The sequence below is a fragment of the Mirounga leonina genome, unplaced genomic scaffold (assembly GCF_011800145.1).
Source record: "Mirounga leonina isolate KUSES-001 unplaced genomic scaffold, KU_Mleo_1.0 Mir_154, whole genome shotgun sequence".
NCBI lineage: Eukaryota > Metazoa > Chordata > Mammalia > Carnivora > Phocidae > Mirounga > Mirounga leonina.
Genome location: NW_023270389.1, coordinates 24,898,686 through 24,915,542, shown reverse-complemented (window position 1 = coordinate 24,915,542; position 16,857 = coordinate 24,898,686). Strand labels below are relative to the sequence as shown.

General features: G+C 52.1%; 1 protein-coding gene across 1 annotated transcript in view; it reads right to left on the bottom strand.

Annotated features, from left to right (window-relative positions):
* Positions 1–12,232, bottom strand: part of NUAK2 (NUAK family kinase 2) — an 18,590-nt gene extending 6,358 nt beyond the window's left edge. Inside the window, exons 1-2 of the mRNA XM_035010217.1 lie at positions 11,987–12,232; positions 2,360–2,480 (exon numbers count right to left, since the gene is read on the bottom strand). Of these exons, the coding sequence (XP_034866108.1) occupies positions 2,360–2,480; positions 11,987–12,232 (367 nt within the window). The remainder of the gene's footprint in view (positions 1–2,359; positions 2,481–11,986) is intronic.
* Between the last annotated feature and the right edge of the window lie 4,625 nt (positions 12,233–16,857).

Below are 16,857 nucleotides of genomic sequence, written 5' to 3'. Positions count from 1 at the left end.
TATCTATCTATCTATCTATCTATCTATCTATCTATCTATCTATCTATCTAAGAAAGAGCAAGAGCAAGGGGAGGAGCAGAGGGAGAGGGACAAGCAGACTCCGTGCTGAGCGCAGAGCCTGACACGGGACTCGATCCCATGGCCCTGAGATCATGACCTGAACCAAAATCAAGAGTCCGACCTTTAACCTACTGAGCCCCCCAGGCACCCCAGGCTTTTGAGGATTCTTAAAACCAGCCTGCAGATTCCCAGGAAAGCAAGGACATCAAGGGATGAGACTAAGTCAAGTCCTCTGGCTCAGAATCTGGTACTTTGTACCTTGGGATGGTGGGCAAATCTCATCCAGATACATCAGTAAGAATTCAGGTTTGGGGTTTGCATCCTGGCCCCATCACTGACTAGCCGGGCGACCTTGGCAAATTATCCAACCAGTGTGCCTCAATTTCCCCATCTGAAGAGTGGGATATAATGGTAACCTCACAGGGCTGGGGAAGACATAGAGAGAAGTCAGGGATAGCTCTGGGGCTGGCTGAGCAAGCCGGCATGGGGTCTGACATATAAGCAAGCACACGATAAATGGTGCCTACTGTTATATTTATGATCAGCATCCTCGTGCGTAAACCTGAAAAAGAATGCCCATAATAATGTTTGCCTCAAGGATCCGAAGAGGGACAAAGGTACATGAATGTGGTTTGTAAACTCTACAGTACCATGGAAGACTGAGCTAGAGATCTTGTACCCTCAGCATCTTTGACTTCCTGGCAATGAGCCCATCCCAGCTCATGTGCCACTCAGGCTTTGTCCTAGCTCGAGCTGCCTAGAAGTGAAGGGAAGGACTGGTTCATCAAACTGGCTAGGTGTGGTCAGAGCATGTATGTCTGTGACGTTACATCTCTGTGTCAAACGAGTCCTAGGAGTCTGGCTTGCTGAGCCAGCCCCAGAACTACTGCTGTCTAGCCTGGGGGAAGGAGCAGAGAGAGGAGGCTTCTGCCCGAGGAATCCCGGGTGCCAGGCGATTGGATACATGGCTGGGAGAACTGTGCTCTTTTCCTCTCCCACACGGGCAAGTGGTCCTGACACATGGTGGCCCCGTCTCCTGGGAGGTACCCAGGTGAGACCCTACTCCCGTGGTCCTCCAGATGTCTGTAGGGGTGCATGCAACCTTTGTGCCGTGAAACTGGAGGTCAAGAGCTAGCCAGGGTACATTCTGGAGAGCTGCTATGTTCCTAAAACTGGAGCTTCCCCCGAGTCCGTATCTCCTGAAGACTATGGCAGGCTGGGGACACCCCTCCCTACAATCGTGGAATCTGAGGGGCAGGAGAATCCACATCCTAAGCTTCAAGACTCAGTTCCCAGATGTAGCTGGAGGTATGGGTGTAGGGGAGAATTCACACTTTCTCTCTCTCTCTGCCCAATCACCAAGCTCAAGCTGGCTTAACCAATACTCTGTCATCTACCCACTCTTCCCTGGGGGAAATACAGAGAGCCATAATTAGCCTTCTCAGCCACTTGCCTGGGCTCCGTGTGGCTAAGTGGACACGCCCTTAGTCTTCCTATGGACAGAACCAAGGAAAGACTTCTCCCTGACTTCCCACCAGGAATATTCAGATGGAGGTCAAAGCCACAGGCCTCCTTCCCTCCCTCTTGCTGCTACTGCTACCCCTGGTTTTCCATCTAACTGATATTATGTAAAGGCTGGAAGCAGACAGGCATGTGTGGGAGCATGCTCCCCCTCTTTCCCTTGTCACCCTCTCTTGCTCACTTGGTTGTCTGGGTCACAGGGAACAGAGCAGATGGGGTGGAAAGCCAACACTGATGTCAGAGCAAGAGGAGGCTAAGAAAGATGAGGAAAGGTGGGAGCCAGCCCCATGGCAGGAATGATTCAGAGTCCAGGTCAGACTGTAGGAGGCCTGGCTCTTGGGACGGGTGAAGAATAACCTCCACGCACCTGAGACAGGTACAGGTCTATGTGTGTTCCAGCCTCCCCCAGAATGCTAAGGATCTCACTGGGTTGGGGAGGTAGTGTTCCATTATGGGAAACCTAACAATGACAACAAGAAAGCCTACAGTCCGTTGAGTTCCTCCCATGAGTGAATACTCAGTGACATTTAATTTGATCTTTGCAGCTCCCCTGTGATGTAGGTGGGATTGTCCCGTTTTACAAACGAGGAACTGAGGCCCTACCCAGAGCCTAATTAAATTAGTTGCCCGAAGTCCTACAGCTGGGTTTCAAATCCACCTTTTGTCCAACTCTAAAGCCTGTGTCTTTTTCACTTCTTTGTGTTCTCTGTTCTGACTGCGTGCGCGCGCGTGCGCAAACACACACACACACACAGCTTCGAATGCCCTGCCTCTGTACCTTCATGGATGGCAATGATGTGGGGGTGGTTGAGTGACGACATGATCTCAATCTCTCGCCGAATGTGCATCAGGTCTTTCTCGTCTTTGATTTTGTCTTTCCGGATGGACTTGATGGCCACCTGGGAACAGAGAATGCAGGAGACTGAGGAGAAAGGTCTGGCAGGTAAAGGCTGCCCTAAGGATACCCTGGGAGCTCTGACCCTGGCTGCCTGCAGCTGTTACGACGTCCTCGGTGTCGTGCACCCAGAGAAACCATTCCACCCCGCCCCAGGGTAGGTGACAGAGAGGCTGGAGAGCACCTTCTCTGGAGCACCTGGGTTAGGCGCAGTCCACACGGCAGGAAGGAGCACGGGCCGGTGACCTTATTCAGAGTCCACAGATGAACAAGGAAGGTACAACCTGCATTTATACGGCCAATGCTTTATGACTTACAAAGCAAACGTACCATATACGACACCACGAGGACAAGGGTTGGCCTGGTTTTGCTCAGCCCTGGATCCCTGACACCACACATGGTGCTGGGCACACAGGAGGCGCTGAACGAGCATCTGTCACATTGTTACTAACACATGGGCCCCTTCCAGCCGTCCTGAGAGGTAGGCCCAGAAAGTTCCATCGCCCTCACTGGTAGGGGAGAAAACTGGGACCCGGGGAGGTTAAAAGACCTGCTCAAGGTCGGGCAGTGACTAACCGGCACAAACAGGAATGAACTTTGAAAACATTATGCTAAGTGAAAGAAGCCAGACACACAAGTACAGATGGACGATTCTTTTTTTTTTTTTTAATTTTTTATTCTTATGTTAATCCCCATACATTACATCATTAGTTTTAGATGAAGTGTTCCATGATTCATTGTTTGTGCATAACACCCAGTGCTCCATGCAGAATGTGCCCTCCTCAATACCCATCACCAGGCTAACCCATCCTCCCACCCCCCGGACGATTCTTTTTTCCTAAAGATTTTATTTATTTATTTATTAGAAAGAGAGAGAGAGAGAGAGAGAGAAGGAGGGGAGCACAACGAGCGAGCGGGAAGGGCAGAGGGAGAAGCAGACTCCCCGCTGACCAGGGAGCCCCCTGGGATCATGACCTGAGCCACCCAGGTGCCCCTGTCGGATTTTCCGTATAGGAGGTAACCAGAATAGGCAAAAGCATGGTGCAGAAAGTAGAACAGCGATTCCCAGGGTGGTGGTGGGGGTGGATGGAGGTGGGGGGTGCTATTGTTTCATGGGTACAGAGCTTCTGTGTGGGGTGATGAAAAGATCCTGGAAATGGGTAGTGCGGATGTTTGCATAACATTGTGAATGTACCTAATAGGTCACTGAATTGTACCTTTAAAATGCTTAAAATGGTAAATTATATGTTATATATATTTTTAACCACAAAAAAATATATGAAAAAAAACCCCACACCAGTCCCCTCAGTCTCGGTAAGGAATGTCCCTCTCCTAGCAACAAACAACCAACCAGACAGTGAGCGTCCCCTGGGCTTTGCTGTCTTCTCAGCAAAGGTGCAAATACCATATAAGGATCTAGCCCGGGGGCTGGCAAGTGCGGTGGGTTCAGGAAGGGTGGGGTGAGGCAACAGGAAATGAAAGAAGTGCCAAGATGCCAGGCCAGGAAGCAGAACTCTTAGAGCCCGAGGAGCCCGAGGAGCCCCTGCTTTCTCTGCCCTGTCCCACTGAGCAGCCACGGGGGCAGAAAGAGGAGAGTGACAAGAAGCCTTCCCCGCCTGCGGAAAACGCGGCCTGGGGGACAGTCAGGGGGCCTGGGGTCACTGTCCCTAGGAGCAAGTCCCACCCGCTCGCAGAGCCTCCGTTGCCTTTTCTGTGCAACAACAGGCCGAGGGAGGCCGCGAAAGGTGCTTTCCCGCTCTGAGGCCGGGGACCAGCCCTACAAATGCGGGGTGGGGGGGGCCCCGAGGTGCTGGGCGGGGGGCCAGGTGGGGTGCCACAGGGCCGGTCAGTTCCTGACGAGTCCCGTCCAAGGACACGAATGGTAAACTCAAGACGTCCTCTTCAGGGGAGGCGGCCGCCTTGTGACAAAATCTGAAGGCCCAGACTGAGGGAAACTGCTTCGCATTCAAAGCCCCAGGAGGGTTTGCCTCCCCTCAAGGTTCAGAAGGAGACGGGGGAGAAAGGAAACCACAGCTCCAGGGGAGGGGCCTCTAATCCCCCCTTTCACAAGGCTCTGGAGGCGGACAATGGCTTCCGGCTGGCGGGGACCGGGGACCGCGCCGAGCAGGCCTGCGCTCCCCATCGGACAAGAATGCGGAACAGCCTTAATCCCGTAAGGGGAGCCGCGCACAATGGCCAGCCCGGTCGCCCCGGCAACGGCCCAGGGATGGCGTGCCCTCCGCCCCGCTCCTCCCCTGGAGCTGCATCCTTGAAAGAGGGGAGGCCCAGCTCTTGTGCTCTCCCGGAGCAGGTCAGGGAGGACAATGGCAGCGGGAGGGACCTGTCACCATGGAGCCTCCTCCCCAAGACGCGGGAGAGGCCCACGGTGCAGCTGCAGGGGACGGCGCGGGACGGGGCGCCCCTCAGGGGCTTTCTTCACCGACTGCCCCCGCCCCCTGCCCTTGCGCTCCAAACCACCCTGATGAGCTAAGCAGAAAAATCCCGGGCGTAGAATCGGACAGGGGGATGGGGATGCGGAGGAAGGGGCTTGAATCCTCCTGCAACGAGGAGGATTCAACTTGCAGCATCAATCCTGCGCACCCCTCTCTCCACACCCCTTTCTCTCCCTGAGGGGGGGATTTTATGGACTCGTTCTTTTCTAAAATTCTTTGTTTTAAAAATCAGACAATAGATAAAGTCCTATGAGCTCTTCAGATAAAGGGCCATAAACATTGTGTTAATACGTAGTAAAAAAAAAAAAAAAAGGCCATATATAAATCACATATCTAGATAATGAAACAGAAATAGTTAGGGCTTAAGATGCACATATATGCAAAAACTAGGCATGTTACAACTGTATACACACAAGCCTATACAGCAAGGAGATGAATCATCACAGGCTTAGGGGGAGAGGTCTCACAAAGACGAGTCCTAAAAGAAATGAGGTTCCAAAAAAGAGGATCCGAGCAGGGCTAGGAGTCCCTGGGTCTGTAGAGAGTATAAATGTTGAACCCTGAGATCCATTTCTTTCAACTATGAAGCCTATGATTCCACGTGAGGATTGTTAATCCTCAGTGAACGGCTCCATCTTCCTGCTAGCTCATGTTCTGGCCTCAGGGGGCTAGGTCAAGGCGCCTCCTCCACCTGGACAGCCTCCCCACCTCAAGTTATCCACATTAGGTCCTAGGAGACCACAGCTGGCTGGCACTTCCTATGAAGGAAACAAGTAATGTCATCAGTCCTCCACTAGTCTCCAAGCAGGTGACATACAAGAAGAACGATGTGTCACTGCCCTGGGGGGCCTGGGCCACTGTTCCCAACCTATTCCTGCCCCACAGGACAGGCCCCGTACCATCTGCTGGCTAGTCTGTCATAGTAAAGGAGATATAGAAACAGCTCAGGCCTAGAATGTGCTCAGCATACAGAAAGCATTCAACAACGGTTTACTGGTGAACACAAATCACAAATAAGTAGTTATTGGCTAAGTCACTGGGCTGATCCCCTGACTGACAGGATGAACACCCAGATAAGATTTTCTGCCCTTCTTCCCATGTATGGGTGGAACCAACTTCAGTTACAGGATGAATTTGAGAGACCTTTGTTCTCATATGTAATTTAGTTGAGCATCCATTCTCAAAGAATTAAAATATACTAACCAGAGCCAAGAACAATTGCTGAGTGGATCTCCCAGAGGTAGGAAGGCCACATGCCTAGAGACAATCCTGGTTCATCCTGGTATAATTATTAATAGAGCCCTTTTAGGGGCGCCAGGGTGGCTCAGTTCATTTAGAGTCCAATTCTTGATTCCGACTCAGGTCATGATCACCAGGTTGTGAGATGGAGCCCCGTCTTCAGCTCTGTGCTCACAGGGAGTCTGCCTGAGATTCTCTCTCCCTCTCCCTCTGTCCCTCCCCCGACTCTTGTGCTCTCTCACTCTCTATCTCTAAAATAAATAAAATCTTTAAAAAAAAAAAGCTCACCCTAATTTAAAAAAAATAGAACCCCTTTTACTCTCCAAAGTAAAAGTACCCGCGTTAAGGTGATATGTTATATGGCCACCCTACTCAGTGGGGCGGGACATCCAGGTGCAACAATTATGTGATAATATAAGTGTGAATGCCAGGTCAGTGGAGTGGGGGGGGGGGGTCAAGAGCCCAGGTATCTGATTCTTATTGGTCCCTATGGAACCATGCAACTCAAGACAAGCCACTGAAATGATGTGGTTAACTGGTGTGGCTAGTTTTAATGTCCTCATCTGAAAAATGGAAGGGTATTTATTCTTCAAACATCTGCTGAACACCTACTATGTGCCTGGTGCTATGCTAGGTGTTGGAGACTTAGACAAAAAATGGATAGTCCCTGCACCAAGGCCTTCAGTCCCGTGGGAGAACTGGCAACTAAATCTACTGTAATGAATAGGACAGTTGTGGTCCCTGCCCGCCCAGGGACTCCAGGAGTGCTGATGAGAGCTTTCTTTGCCTGGGGGAGCAGGGAAAACCACCTCTGGGAGAAAACTTCATCTTAGATCTTTAAGCCAAAGGGGGTAGGCTGGGAAGGGGCATATAGGGCATTATAGGCAGAGAGAAAGGTTTGGGCAAAGGCCAGAAAGAAAGGAACCATTCATGAATGTGTACATCAGGACCTCTAAGCTCCCTTTCAAACTCTAGCATTTTCTGCTGAGCATCTTCAGAAGTGGGTCACTGGCTACTCCGCCAGGAAGGTGCTGGCCAAGGATTGTTGGAATGGGCTTGTTCGGAGACCCTGTGCTATGTCCGTGTTAACCTGCTGGGGCAAAAGTCCTATGGATGCTGGCCCATTTTGCAAAGACAGCAGGACTAATCCCCCATCCCCTTTTGCAAATGGCAAACGCTAAAGTCCAGAAAGGTCCACTGACTGCCAAGTTTTCCTGACACACCAATGCACAATCAGGATGGAACGGTGTTGCCTGCAGAAGCTGCCATCTCAGAAGACGAAAGTTCCTTGCAGGTGCCTTGCCCTGCCTCGGGCTCCCTGCCTCCCACCCTTGGAGAAGGGAAGGGCTCACCCCCTGCCTTGGGCCAGGCCGTGCAGTACCACCAGGCACCCCATCCCTCTTAGAGATCCACAAACACACCGGGGAGATGGGTGTTGGGGGCTCAATTGGTTAGATGCTTCCTCCCCTGCAGGAACTCAGATCAGGTCTTAGAAAAAGAAGATCTAGAGGTGCTGGTTTCAGGTCCCAGGAGACAGGGTGCAAGCTGGGCATCTCCGGTCATAGCTAACACCAGGAGTTGGAGCCAAGATCCTTGACTCCTCTCTGGCCTTTCACGGAGCACCTGCCGTCTGGAAGGCAGGGCAAGGAGCTGGAAGATGACCCATTTAGATAACGGAGGAGAGGTTAGGCTGGCCTGGGCTAGCCTGGGCAGAGTGGGAATGGGTCTGGGGGTGGCTCACCATCCCACCAAGGCTGCCAGAGACTCAGGCAGGGAGCAGGAATGGGCTCCGGGAATGAGGGGAGCCTGAGCCACCTCCCCTAAGCCCCATGTTGTGCCCGCCCCCTCCTTGCCACCCTCTGCCCACTCTGCCAGGTTGCTGGGCAAGGCGCTTCCCTGCCCGGCCCTCTTGTGTGGTTTGGCCACAGCCCAAGGACAAGAGTCGCCTACAGCCGGAGCCTCCCTCCCTGCTGCTGAGCAGGCAGGTGTAGTCAGGGCTGGGAGGGCAGCGTCACGCAGAAGAGGACTTTGGTGGCCAGCCAGGCGGAGCCCTTCTCTGGAGCAGGGGCCGAAGGAGAGACTAGGACTTTGAACAAAGCAAAGACCAAAGCGGTTTGGCTTAGAGAAGCACAGCACAACCCATTCTCTTGCTCAGGGCAGCACAGACCCAGGATGGGTACCCCAGGAGAGAGTCAAAACTAGCCTTGCTGGGATAAACGCTGTGTGTGTGAGCTCCTATGCTGAGCACTTTACAGATATGATCTTACGTCATCCTCTGAGAACCCCACGAGGTAGGAAGTATTACAACGCCCACTCTGCGGTCCGATTCCTTCACTGACAGAGGAGGAAACGGAGATACACAGAGGTCACAGGGCTGGTAAGCAAGAGAGTCTGAACTGGAACACCTACAGTCTGACTCTGAGCTACACAGCCTCCTTGACGAGGTCAAACCCAGGAATGTCGTGTAGTTCACTCATCCAGGATCCCTCAACATAGTCAGCACATGTAGGGGTGGGAGTTCATTCCCAGTGACTCTTCCCACCCTCAGCACTGCCTGGAGCTCTGGGAAAGGCGGCTTGTGCTCACTGTTGGAATGACAAAGCACACAGAGGCAAGCCCGGGCTCAGCTCAAGGCCAACTCCCCGTCCAAGACTCAGTATTGGTCATCCATGGCCTGGGGTGGTCAAGTCAGGAGCCTGCGTTGCAGACATGCCACTAACCAGCCACAGGACAAGTCCCATCCTCTCTCTGGGCCTCAGTTTCCCCATCTGTCAATGCAGGGGTCAGACCATCTGGGTCATTTTCAAACGTTTTGACATCCCATGCAGCAGTCCAACATATATAAGACACAGAAGCATCCCTGTCCCAGATCACTAGCCACTTGGAGTCCCCTAATGTTCCTCATGGCACCCCTTGGAGAGAAGACAGCCATGCAGATCATCCCAAAGGCTTTGGTGGATTCTACCATTCCAGGGACCCCAGCAGGTGTTTTTCTTTTGCGGGGAGGGGCAGTCAGGGGAGCTGGGAGAGTCACAGGAGGAAATGTCATTTGGATACCAGGAATGTACTCAGAGATGAGAAGATCCAGAGCAAATATTTGTTTTTCCTTTGATGCCCTCCTGGAGTAGCCATTAGTCCTGCCCACTTGCCCCTCCCTTTGGGCAGTCCCATCTGGCCCCTGATAATCTCATCTAGGTAGGCTGGGAAAGGGAAAAATGCTAGACAGGTAGAGAGAATATTGGGATGGGAGCCAGCCAGCAGGCTTTCCTCTGAATCTAGCCCCCACCAACAACCTCAGTTCATTTTGAGGGATGTCATGGGCCATTTTCATGTCCCTCTCCCTCACAGGAGATCCTGAGGCACCAGGTCAGCCTCTCTTAAAGGAGGACAGTGAAGAGGCCGGAGTGGGGGTGGGGTGAGGAAGAGGAGTCCTCTCCAGAACTGAGAAACCATTAGCCCCCAGGCAGCTACTCTCCAAGCAGGACGGAGACCCTGAGCAAGTTCCCTGCAGAAATACAGGGTGGTCTGTGGATCAGGGTGGCCCCATGCCTACTGACCTTAGCTCCCTGCACACAGTGAGAGGCAGGAGGCCAGGGAGTACCTTCTGAATTCTCTCTGTTCTGATGTAATAAGAGCTGGAATCCCTGCCTACAGCCACTGAGGTTTGAAAACTGAAAGCTGGTTTATCTCATTCCAGAATCAATGAGATCTCTCTCTCTCTCTCTCTCTCTCTCTCTCTCTCTCTCACACACACACACACACACACACACAGTGCTCCAGGTCAAGAGTCTGATGGGATCTCAACTTCAATCTCAATTTCCCAGTTCCTGGGCCACCCCAGCCCCCCAACCCAGTCTGTCCTCCAGCAAGAGGCACATGCTATTTTGCAGCTAAGCCCCTGACAAAGCCTGAGCCCAGTGGTCTCAAGCCTGGAGCCTCACTGGGCCCTCACACTTTAGAGAAAGAGAAAGAAAGGAAAGCCAGGAAGTACACGATTGCCCAATAGCTGTAACCTGGCAGCAGGCAACTGGGGACAGTGCCAGGCCTTAGCAGGAAAAACATACTCGGCCCTATTGATGAGGCCATAATCCACTCCCTTTCTCCAGCACCCACTCTCCTTCACCAATGAAATGACTTCTTGAATTTCAAACCAGTTACTGACTGCGAAAGCAAACAATCTGGGAAGGCCACCGGTCCCACAGCCCATAGGGTAAACCATGGACACACAAATACACATGCACGTCTCATAACCAGCACCCAACGGAATTTTGCAAAACAGTCCCTAGACCACCTGCCCTAAAAAGCTTGTTAAAATGTAGGTGGGGGGGGGGGTGCTCCTGGGTGGCTCAGTTGGTTAAGCGTCTGCCTTTGGCTCAGATCATGATCCCAGGGTCCTGGGATGGAGCCCCACATGGCATCTGGCTCCCTGCTCAGTGGGGAGCCTGCTTCTCCCTCTCCCTCTGCTGCTCCCCCTGCTTGTGCTCTCTCACTCTCTCTCTTTCAAATAAATAAATAAAATCTTTAAAAAAAAAATGCAGGGGGCACCTGGGTGGCTCAGTCGTTAAGTGTCTGCCTTCAGCTCAGGTCATGATCCTGGGGTCCTGGGATCGAGCTCCGCATGGAGCTCCCTGCTCGGCAGGAAGTCTGCTTCTCCCTCTCCCACTCCCCATGCTTGTGTTCCTACTCTCGCTATCTCTCTGTCAAATAAATAAATAAAATCTTTAAAAAAAAAATGCAGGTTATCTGGCCCCATCCTAGACTTTGGAATAAAATCCTCTGGATGTGGAACCAGAGAATAAGTATTTCAAAAGAAGCACCCCAGGTGATTCCTATGCAAGTTAAACACATGTTTGTTAACTAACTTTTGGCAAACTCGCTACCCTTTCAGGATTTGCCTTTCCAGATATAAATATGGGTTCTTACTGCAGCTTCTGTGTATCAGGATCAATTAAATTCACATTTGTAGCTCATTCAATCTTCATAGCAGCTTGGGAGGGAGGCTGTGGTTTTTGGGGTTTTTTTTTTTTTTTCAGTTTTGTAGAAGGTGAAACCGAGTATAATGATAAAATAAATTGCTCGAGTTCTCACAGATTACTACTACTATCACTACTACTACTACCTGTGTCCTCTGACCCCACATTAACTGGACATCTTTCTGAAAAGGCTGAAAACCCAAAGGTATCCTGGGACACAGTAGACTTTGCACCAGAGCCTGGTTTCACATTTCCCAGAATAAAAAACCCATCCTAATGAAACTTGGAGTCAATTTTAGAGCCAGAAACGACCTAAGTGTCAAGCCCATCTCCACCCCATCCCACCCCAGTGCAGATCCCCATGTAGGCTGGGCTGCCAGATAATAAGAACTGAGTTGAGGAACTGGACCTCACACATTCATCCAAGCACACGCTCATTTACTAAACTCATACTAAGATCAGGCACCTTCTACTTCCTCTTCCCATTCCACTCTTTCGGATAGTACGCTCCAAGCAAAATTCAACCTAAGTCTCATCTTCTGTAGGGAGTCTTCTCAAGACAGGACACTATGCATCTTTTATGCACCCTGCACCAGCCGTCCGCCTCACCAACTGGGCAGTCATCGCATGCTGGCTAGTGTTGGGGTTCTCAGGTCCAATGCCCGCCCCCCCCGGCCCCCCCCCCGCACGCGCGCGCGCGCGCGAAGACTGAATGCGGGCCACTCCACCGAGGACGGCACTAGCCCCCGGCGCGGCCTGCATCCCTCACCGTCCGCGGCCAAGCCCCGCGCCCGCCCCGCGCCCGCCCCGCCCCGAGCAGCGCGGCGAGAGGGAATCGCACTCACCAAGCGCCCCGAGCTCTCCCGCGCCTTCTTCACCTTCCCGTAGGTGCCCTTGCCCAGGGTCTCGAGGAACTCGTAGCGGTGGCGCAGGTTGTGCTTGTGGTGGTGCCGCTTCACCGCCTGCTTCTTCATCTGGGGCTTGGGCGACTTGATGAGCCCGTCGGTCAGCGGCCGGGCAAGCTCGGCGGTCAGGGCGGGGGCGGCCGAGGGAGCTGGGCCGGGGCGCCGGGGGAAAGCCAAAGGCTCCATGGCGGGCAGGAGGCGGGCGAGGGCGGAGGGGGAGCCGGCTGCGCGGGGAGAGCAGAGCTAGAGCCGGGGGTACACGACCCGCACCCGCGCGGGGAACCCGCAGCCGCACAACAGCGCGCGGCAAGTCGCCGCGTTCCAAGTTGTTATAAACGCTCGGAGCCCGAGGCCCTGGCCACGCCCCCACGCGCCCATTGGTCTGCTCGCCGGCAGGGCCGCCCGCATTGGCTCGCCCGGGCCTCCGGCCCCGATTCCCCCACCCCCCACGCCAGCCGAGTCTGGGAAAGGTGTCAAAGGAGCCCCGCCCACCTGGGCCCCAGAGGGACAGGCTCGGGGAATAGGAGACACCAGAGGAGGCTGCTTGGCTGGTCGGTGCTACCGGGGTCTGGAACTGCTCTTGCCTCTGAGCGGCACTCTGTCCTGGTTAGAGCCACCTGTTGTCATTCTACTGGACTGTTTTCTCTGTTATCGAGGGGCAATCGGACAGTACTAGAGGTCACCGAAGTATTTTCTCCATCCTGACTAATTTGCATCTCTCAAGCCAAAATCTGTGAAGTCACTTGACCGCTTCTTTCAGACCATAAGGGGGAAAGGGGGAATGGAGTGGGATGGAGGCAGACCCCAGTGAAGTGGGAGGGCTAGTGGAGAGCTGTTCCAGGGGTTCTGAGTTCACCTGTCTTCAGTTAGTTAAACCTTCACTGGATCCCAGAAATGTGGTTCTGGAAAGTTCTTACCTCTTCATCAAAGAAGCCTTGTAGGGTTGAGTGGCTCCCTCAAGAGGTAGAGGAATTTATGAAGTGTTGGAAGGAGGTGGAGCAAGGCAAAGGGAAATATTCATTCATTTAAAAATGCTTTACACTGGGGGTGCCTGGGTGACTCAGTCGTTAAGTTAAGCATCTGCCTTCGGCTCAGGTCATGATCCCAGGGTCCTGGGATCGAGCCCCGCATTGGGCTCCCTGCTCAGCGGGGAGCCTGCTTCTCCCTCTCCCACTCCCCCTGCTTGTGTTCCCTTTCTCACTGTGTCTCTGTCAAATAAATAAAATATTTTTTTAAAAAATGCTTTACACTCTTATTATTTAACTTCTGTTCCCTAAATCTGTATATAGCGGCCCACTCAAAAGTTTTCCTCTCTGATTTTGGAGCCAGGAGGACTGGTTTTAAGTCATGAGATTTGGCTTGGTATTTAAGGCCTAGAGCACTGGGTCTAGAATCCCCATTCTGAGTGTCATCTAGAATCCCCATTCTGAGTGTCATTTAGAATGAAATGAGAATATCCATAGGTTCTCCTTCCTCTAAGTGTAATAGGGAGAAAGAGCCATTTCCCCTTGAGTCTTCTTGCTAACCCAATTTTTTGAAGTGGGTCTTATTTTGCCAAAAGCCACATAGCCATATAGAGAAACTGGCAGAGCTGGGATTCAGACCCCCCGCCCCCCCAGGAGGCTGTGTCTCCAGCTGTGTATTCAGGGCATGCTGAAGATCAAGAAGGACTACATCCCCAGTGACTGGATTTCGTATTTAGTGTCTGCCCACTTTCCTACTTCTACTGATTCTTTGATCCTTTCTAGTGTGAGTTAGGGATGGAGAATGCTTCCTTTGTAGCAGGAGAGGATCCACTTAGGTAAAAAACCAACCTCCCTTCCCCAAATCCGCAGGAGGTAGCCAATTTGGTATTCTTCCCTCTACCAGCCTCCCTTCTTGCTCTGAGTCATCTGCCAAAATAGAATGAGGCCCAGGTAACAGTCCCCCTGACCTGCTGTTTCCTTTCTCCCCTGAGATCTGCATCCATCCTGGGGGCCCAGCTAGCTAGGGCCATCCAGATAGATTAGGATTCTTAAGAGGAAGTATGGGTAGTATTAGAGCAAGCACAGGGCCCTGAGCTCTAGTCCTGCTGACACCAACCAGTTCTGTGGCCTTTTACCAATCACTTACTCATTCTATACATAGTGGTGCCTGCTAGGTGCTGGGCCTCTGGATATACATGATGGTGACAAGATGGACATGGTCTCTGCCCTTAGAGAAGTCTCAGTCTAGTGAGAAATAAACAAGCAAATCCTGGACAGAGGAAGATGTGCTCAAGATGGGAGAACAGAATGCCCTTGGGGTGTATAACAGGAGGGAGCCCTTAGCCTTAATAGGAGAAGGTTGGTCAGGGGAAGCTTCCAGCAGACAGGGCCTCTTAAGCTGAGACCTGAAGGATGGGAGACAATTAGCCAGATGAATCAACACCTCTTCATAAATAAGATGAAAGAATTATATGGATGAGCCTAAGATTCCATTTTAAGCTTAATCTAGACTCCTATCAATTCTTTTTTTTTTTAAGATTTTATTTATTTATTTGCCAGAGAGATAGAGAGCACAAGCAGGCAGAGAGGCAGGCAGAGGGAGAGGGAGAAGCAGGCTCCCTGCCGAGCAGGGAGCCCGATGCGGGACTCGATCCCAGGACCGCGGGACCATGACCCGAGCCGAAGGCAGCTGCTTAACTGACTGAGCCACCCAGGCGCCCCTAGACTCCTATCAATTCTTCCAGATATCCTCAATACCGCTAGTGCAATGTTAGGCACGAAAGAAGGTGCTTGGTAGATGCTTATGAACCAAAGGAACGCATGTGCAATGGAATTCAAAGATTAAAGTGAAAGCATCTCCAGATGATTGATTTCCCTCCATCACCACCTGAACGGGCCCTGGCTGCCTTGGGGGGTTGATCTCCTGCGCCTCCTGGGCCTTCCCTACCCCACTTCAGCTTCCTTTGACTGGAATGTGAATCCTCATTTAGGGGGCAAGCCATGCATGATCAAAGAGCCCAGAGAAAAGAAATCTGTGCTGTTCCAGCCAGGTGCGCCCTGGTGGCCCCCAAGGGACTACGAGACAGTAGTGATGAGTGGACCAAGCTGCTGTCTGTCCACAGAGACAGGCGGAGGCACAGACTCAGAGCTGGAACAGCTTGTGACTCGGAAATGTGGTTCACTGCTGAAACTCAACTCTCAAATTCCTTACAGGGAGACCTGGTCTGTCGCAACAGAGTGAGAATTCCCTGACAGGGAATCTGATTATATCTGGGGCCTCGGCTGCTGCAGATTTCAGGACATTCCTGGGTCATGTGCTCGGATGTGGCTGGAAAGCTGGGCTGAGCTAGGCCATGTTAATCCTGCCTGCCCCACCATCCCCTCCTGGGAAGGGGAAGCCTGGCACCCCCACCCCCATGTCCCATCACTGATCGCTGTGGGAAGGGCTCTGGGGATAACCATTCTTTGGGCCACATCAGGCAAGCAGTGAGAAACAAGCATCTGCCCCAGTCCCTACACACTTCACAACCTGTGTGCATGCGTGTCTGTGTGGGTCTAGACTAGTAAAAACAGATGTTAATGTGGCTCAGAGGAAGGACTGTCGTGGGGCATGGAATGCAGGGTGTTGGTGGGAGGGCAGGTGAGAGACACCAAAGCCATATGTTGGGGGGTGAGGGGTAAAGCATTTCTTCTGAAAAAGAAATACATCTAAGATGAGCCTTGAGGGGTGACCAAGAATTAGCTCTCTGCTCTCAGGAAGGATACAGTTTAGCAAGGGAAATAAGATAAATACACAATTTATCATATAACCCAAGGCAGAAAGTAGGAAGGGCCTCAAGAGAAGTACAAGGTGCCATGTGAGGCTGAAAGGACGGGTCCTGCTCTGGCTCAGGGGTTTGACGGAGGACCTTAGAGGGAGAAGTATGAGGAAAGGCCTTCAGGGATGGGGTGGAGGTGGGTGAGGGGAGGCGATGCTGAGTGTGTGTGTGAGGGGTTGGGGGGCAGGTAGGAGAGTAGAGAAGGGCCAGCCAAGCCCTCTCTGGATCTGATCAACTTTAGGGAGACTCCCAGGCCCTAGAGCATCTCCTACCTCGGGATTTACCTCAGTATTGATGCCTGAGCCCCATCTTTCTTTTCTTTGGGAAAAGGGCTGCTGCAGGCTGGAGGGCCCTTCCAGCCTGAGACCCCAACAATTATATTCCCTTTCCCCGGAGCCCTGAGGATGGGTTACAGCTCTCAGTCCACCCCCAGGTGGTGGACAATATAGCCTTGAAGGTGCTGCCCTTCCCCTCTCAGGAGCTGGTGGAATTGTCTGGATAGGAACCTATGAGTTAGAAGTGGCCCTCCAAGTTTAGGAGGTGGGAGTCCAAAGAGAGGGTTTTAAATTCTGGAAGTGGCTGGCAAGTTAGGATGCCTGACTCAATGCTGCTCTCTACTGACCAACTCAAGCCTAGCAAGTTATATGGGATGCCCAAAGCTGTGACCACAAGCTTTGCTTAGGTAATTATTCCTTCAATGAGCCAATCACTCCATTCGTTCATTCATTCATTCATTCATTCATTCATTCATTCATTCATTCATTCAACAAATATGTACTGAGCAATGACAACAATAAGTATAATAATATCTAACATTTATCGAGCCAGCCCTGGTTCTAACTGTCTTAGATACAGTGTCCTGTCCAAGACCACCCAGCCCTGACTGGGAGTAACAGAGCTAAGAGGCTAACCCCATGGGTCCAACATCACAGCTCGAGCTCCTAAGGATTGTATTGCTTTGTGGCACCCAAATGGGCTCCGGAAATACAAGCTGGAACTAATGAGATGCTTACAATCTAAATTCTGT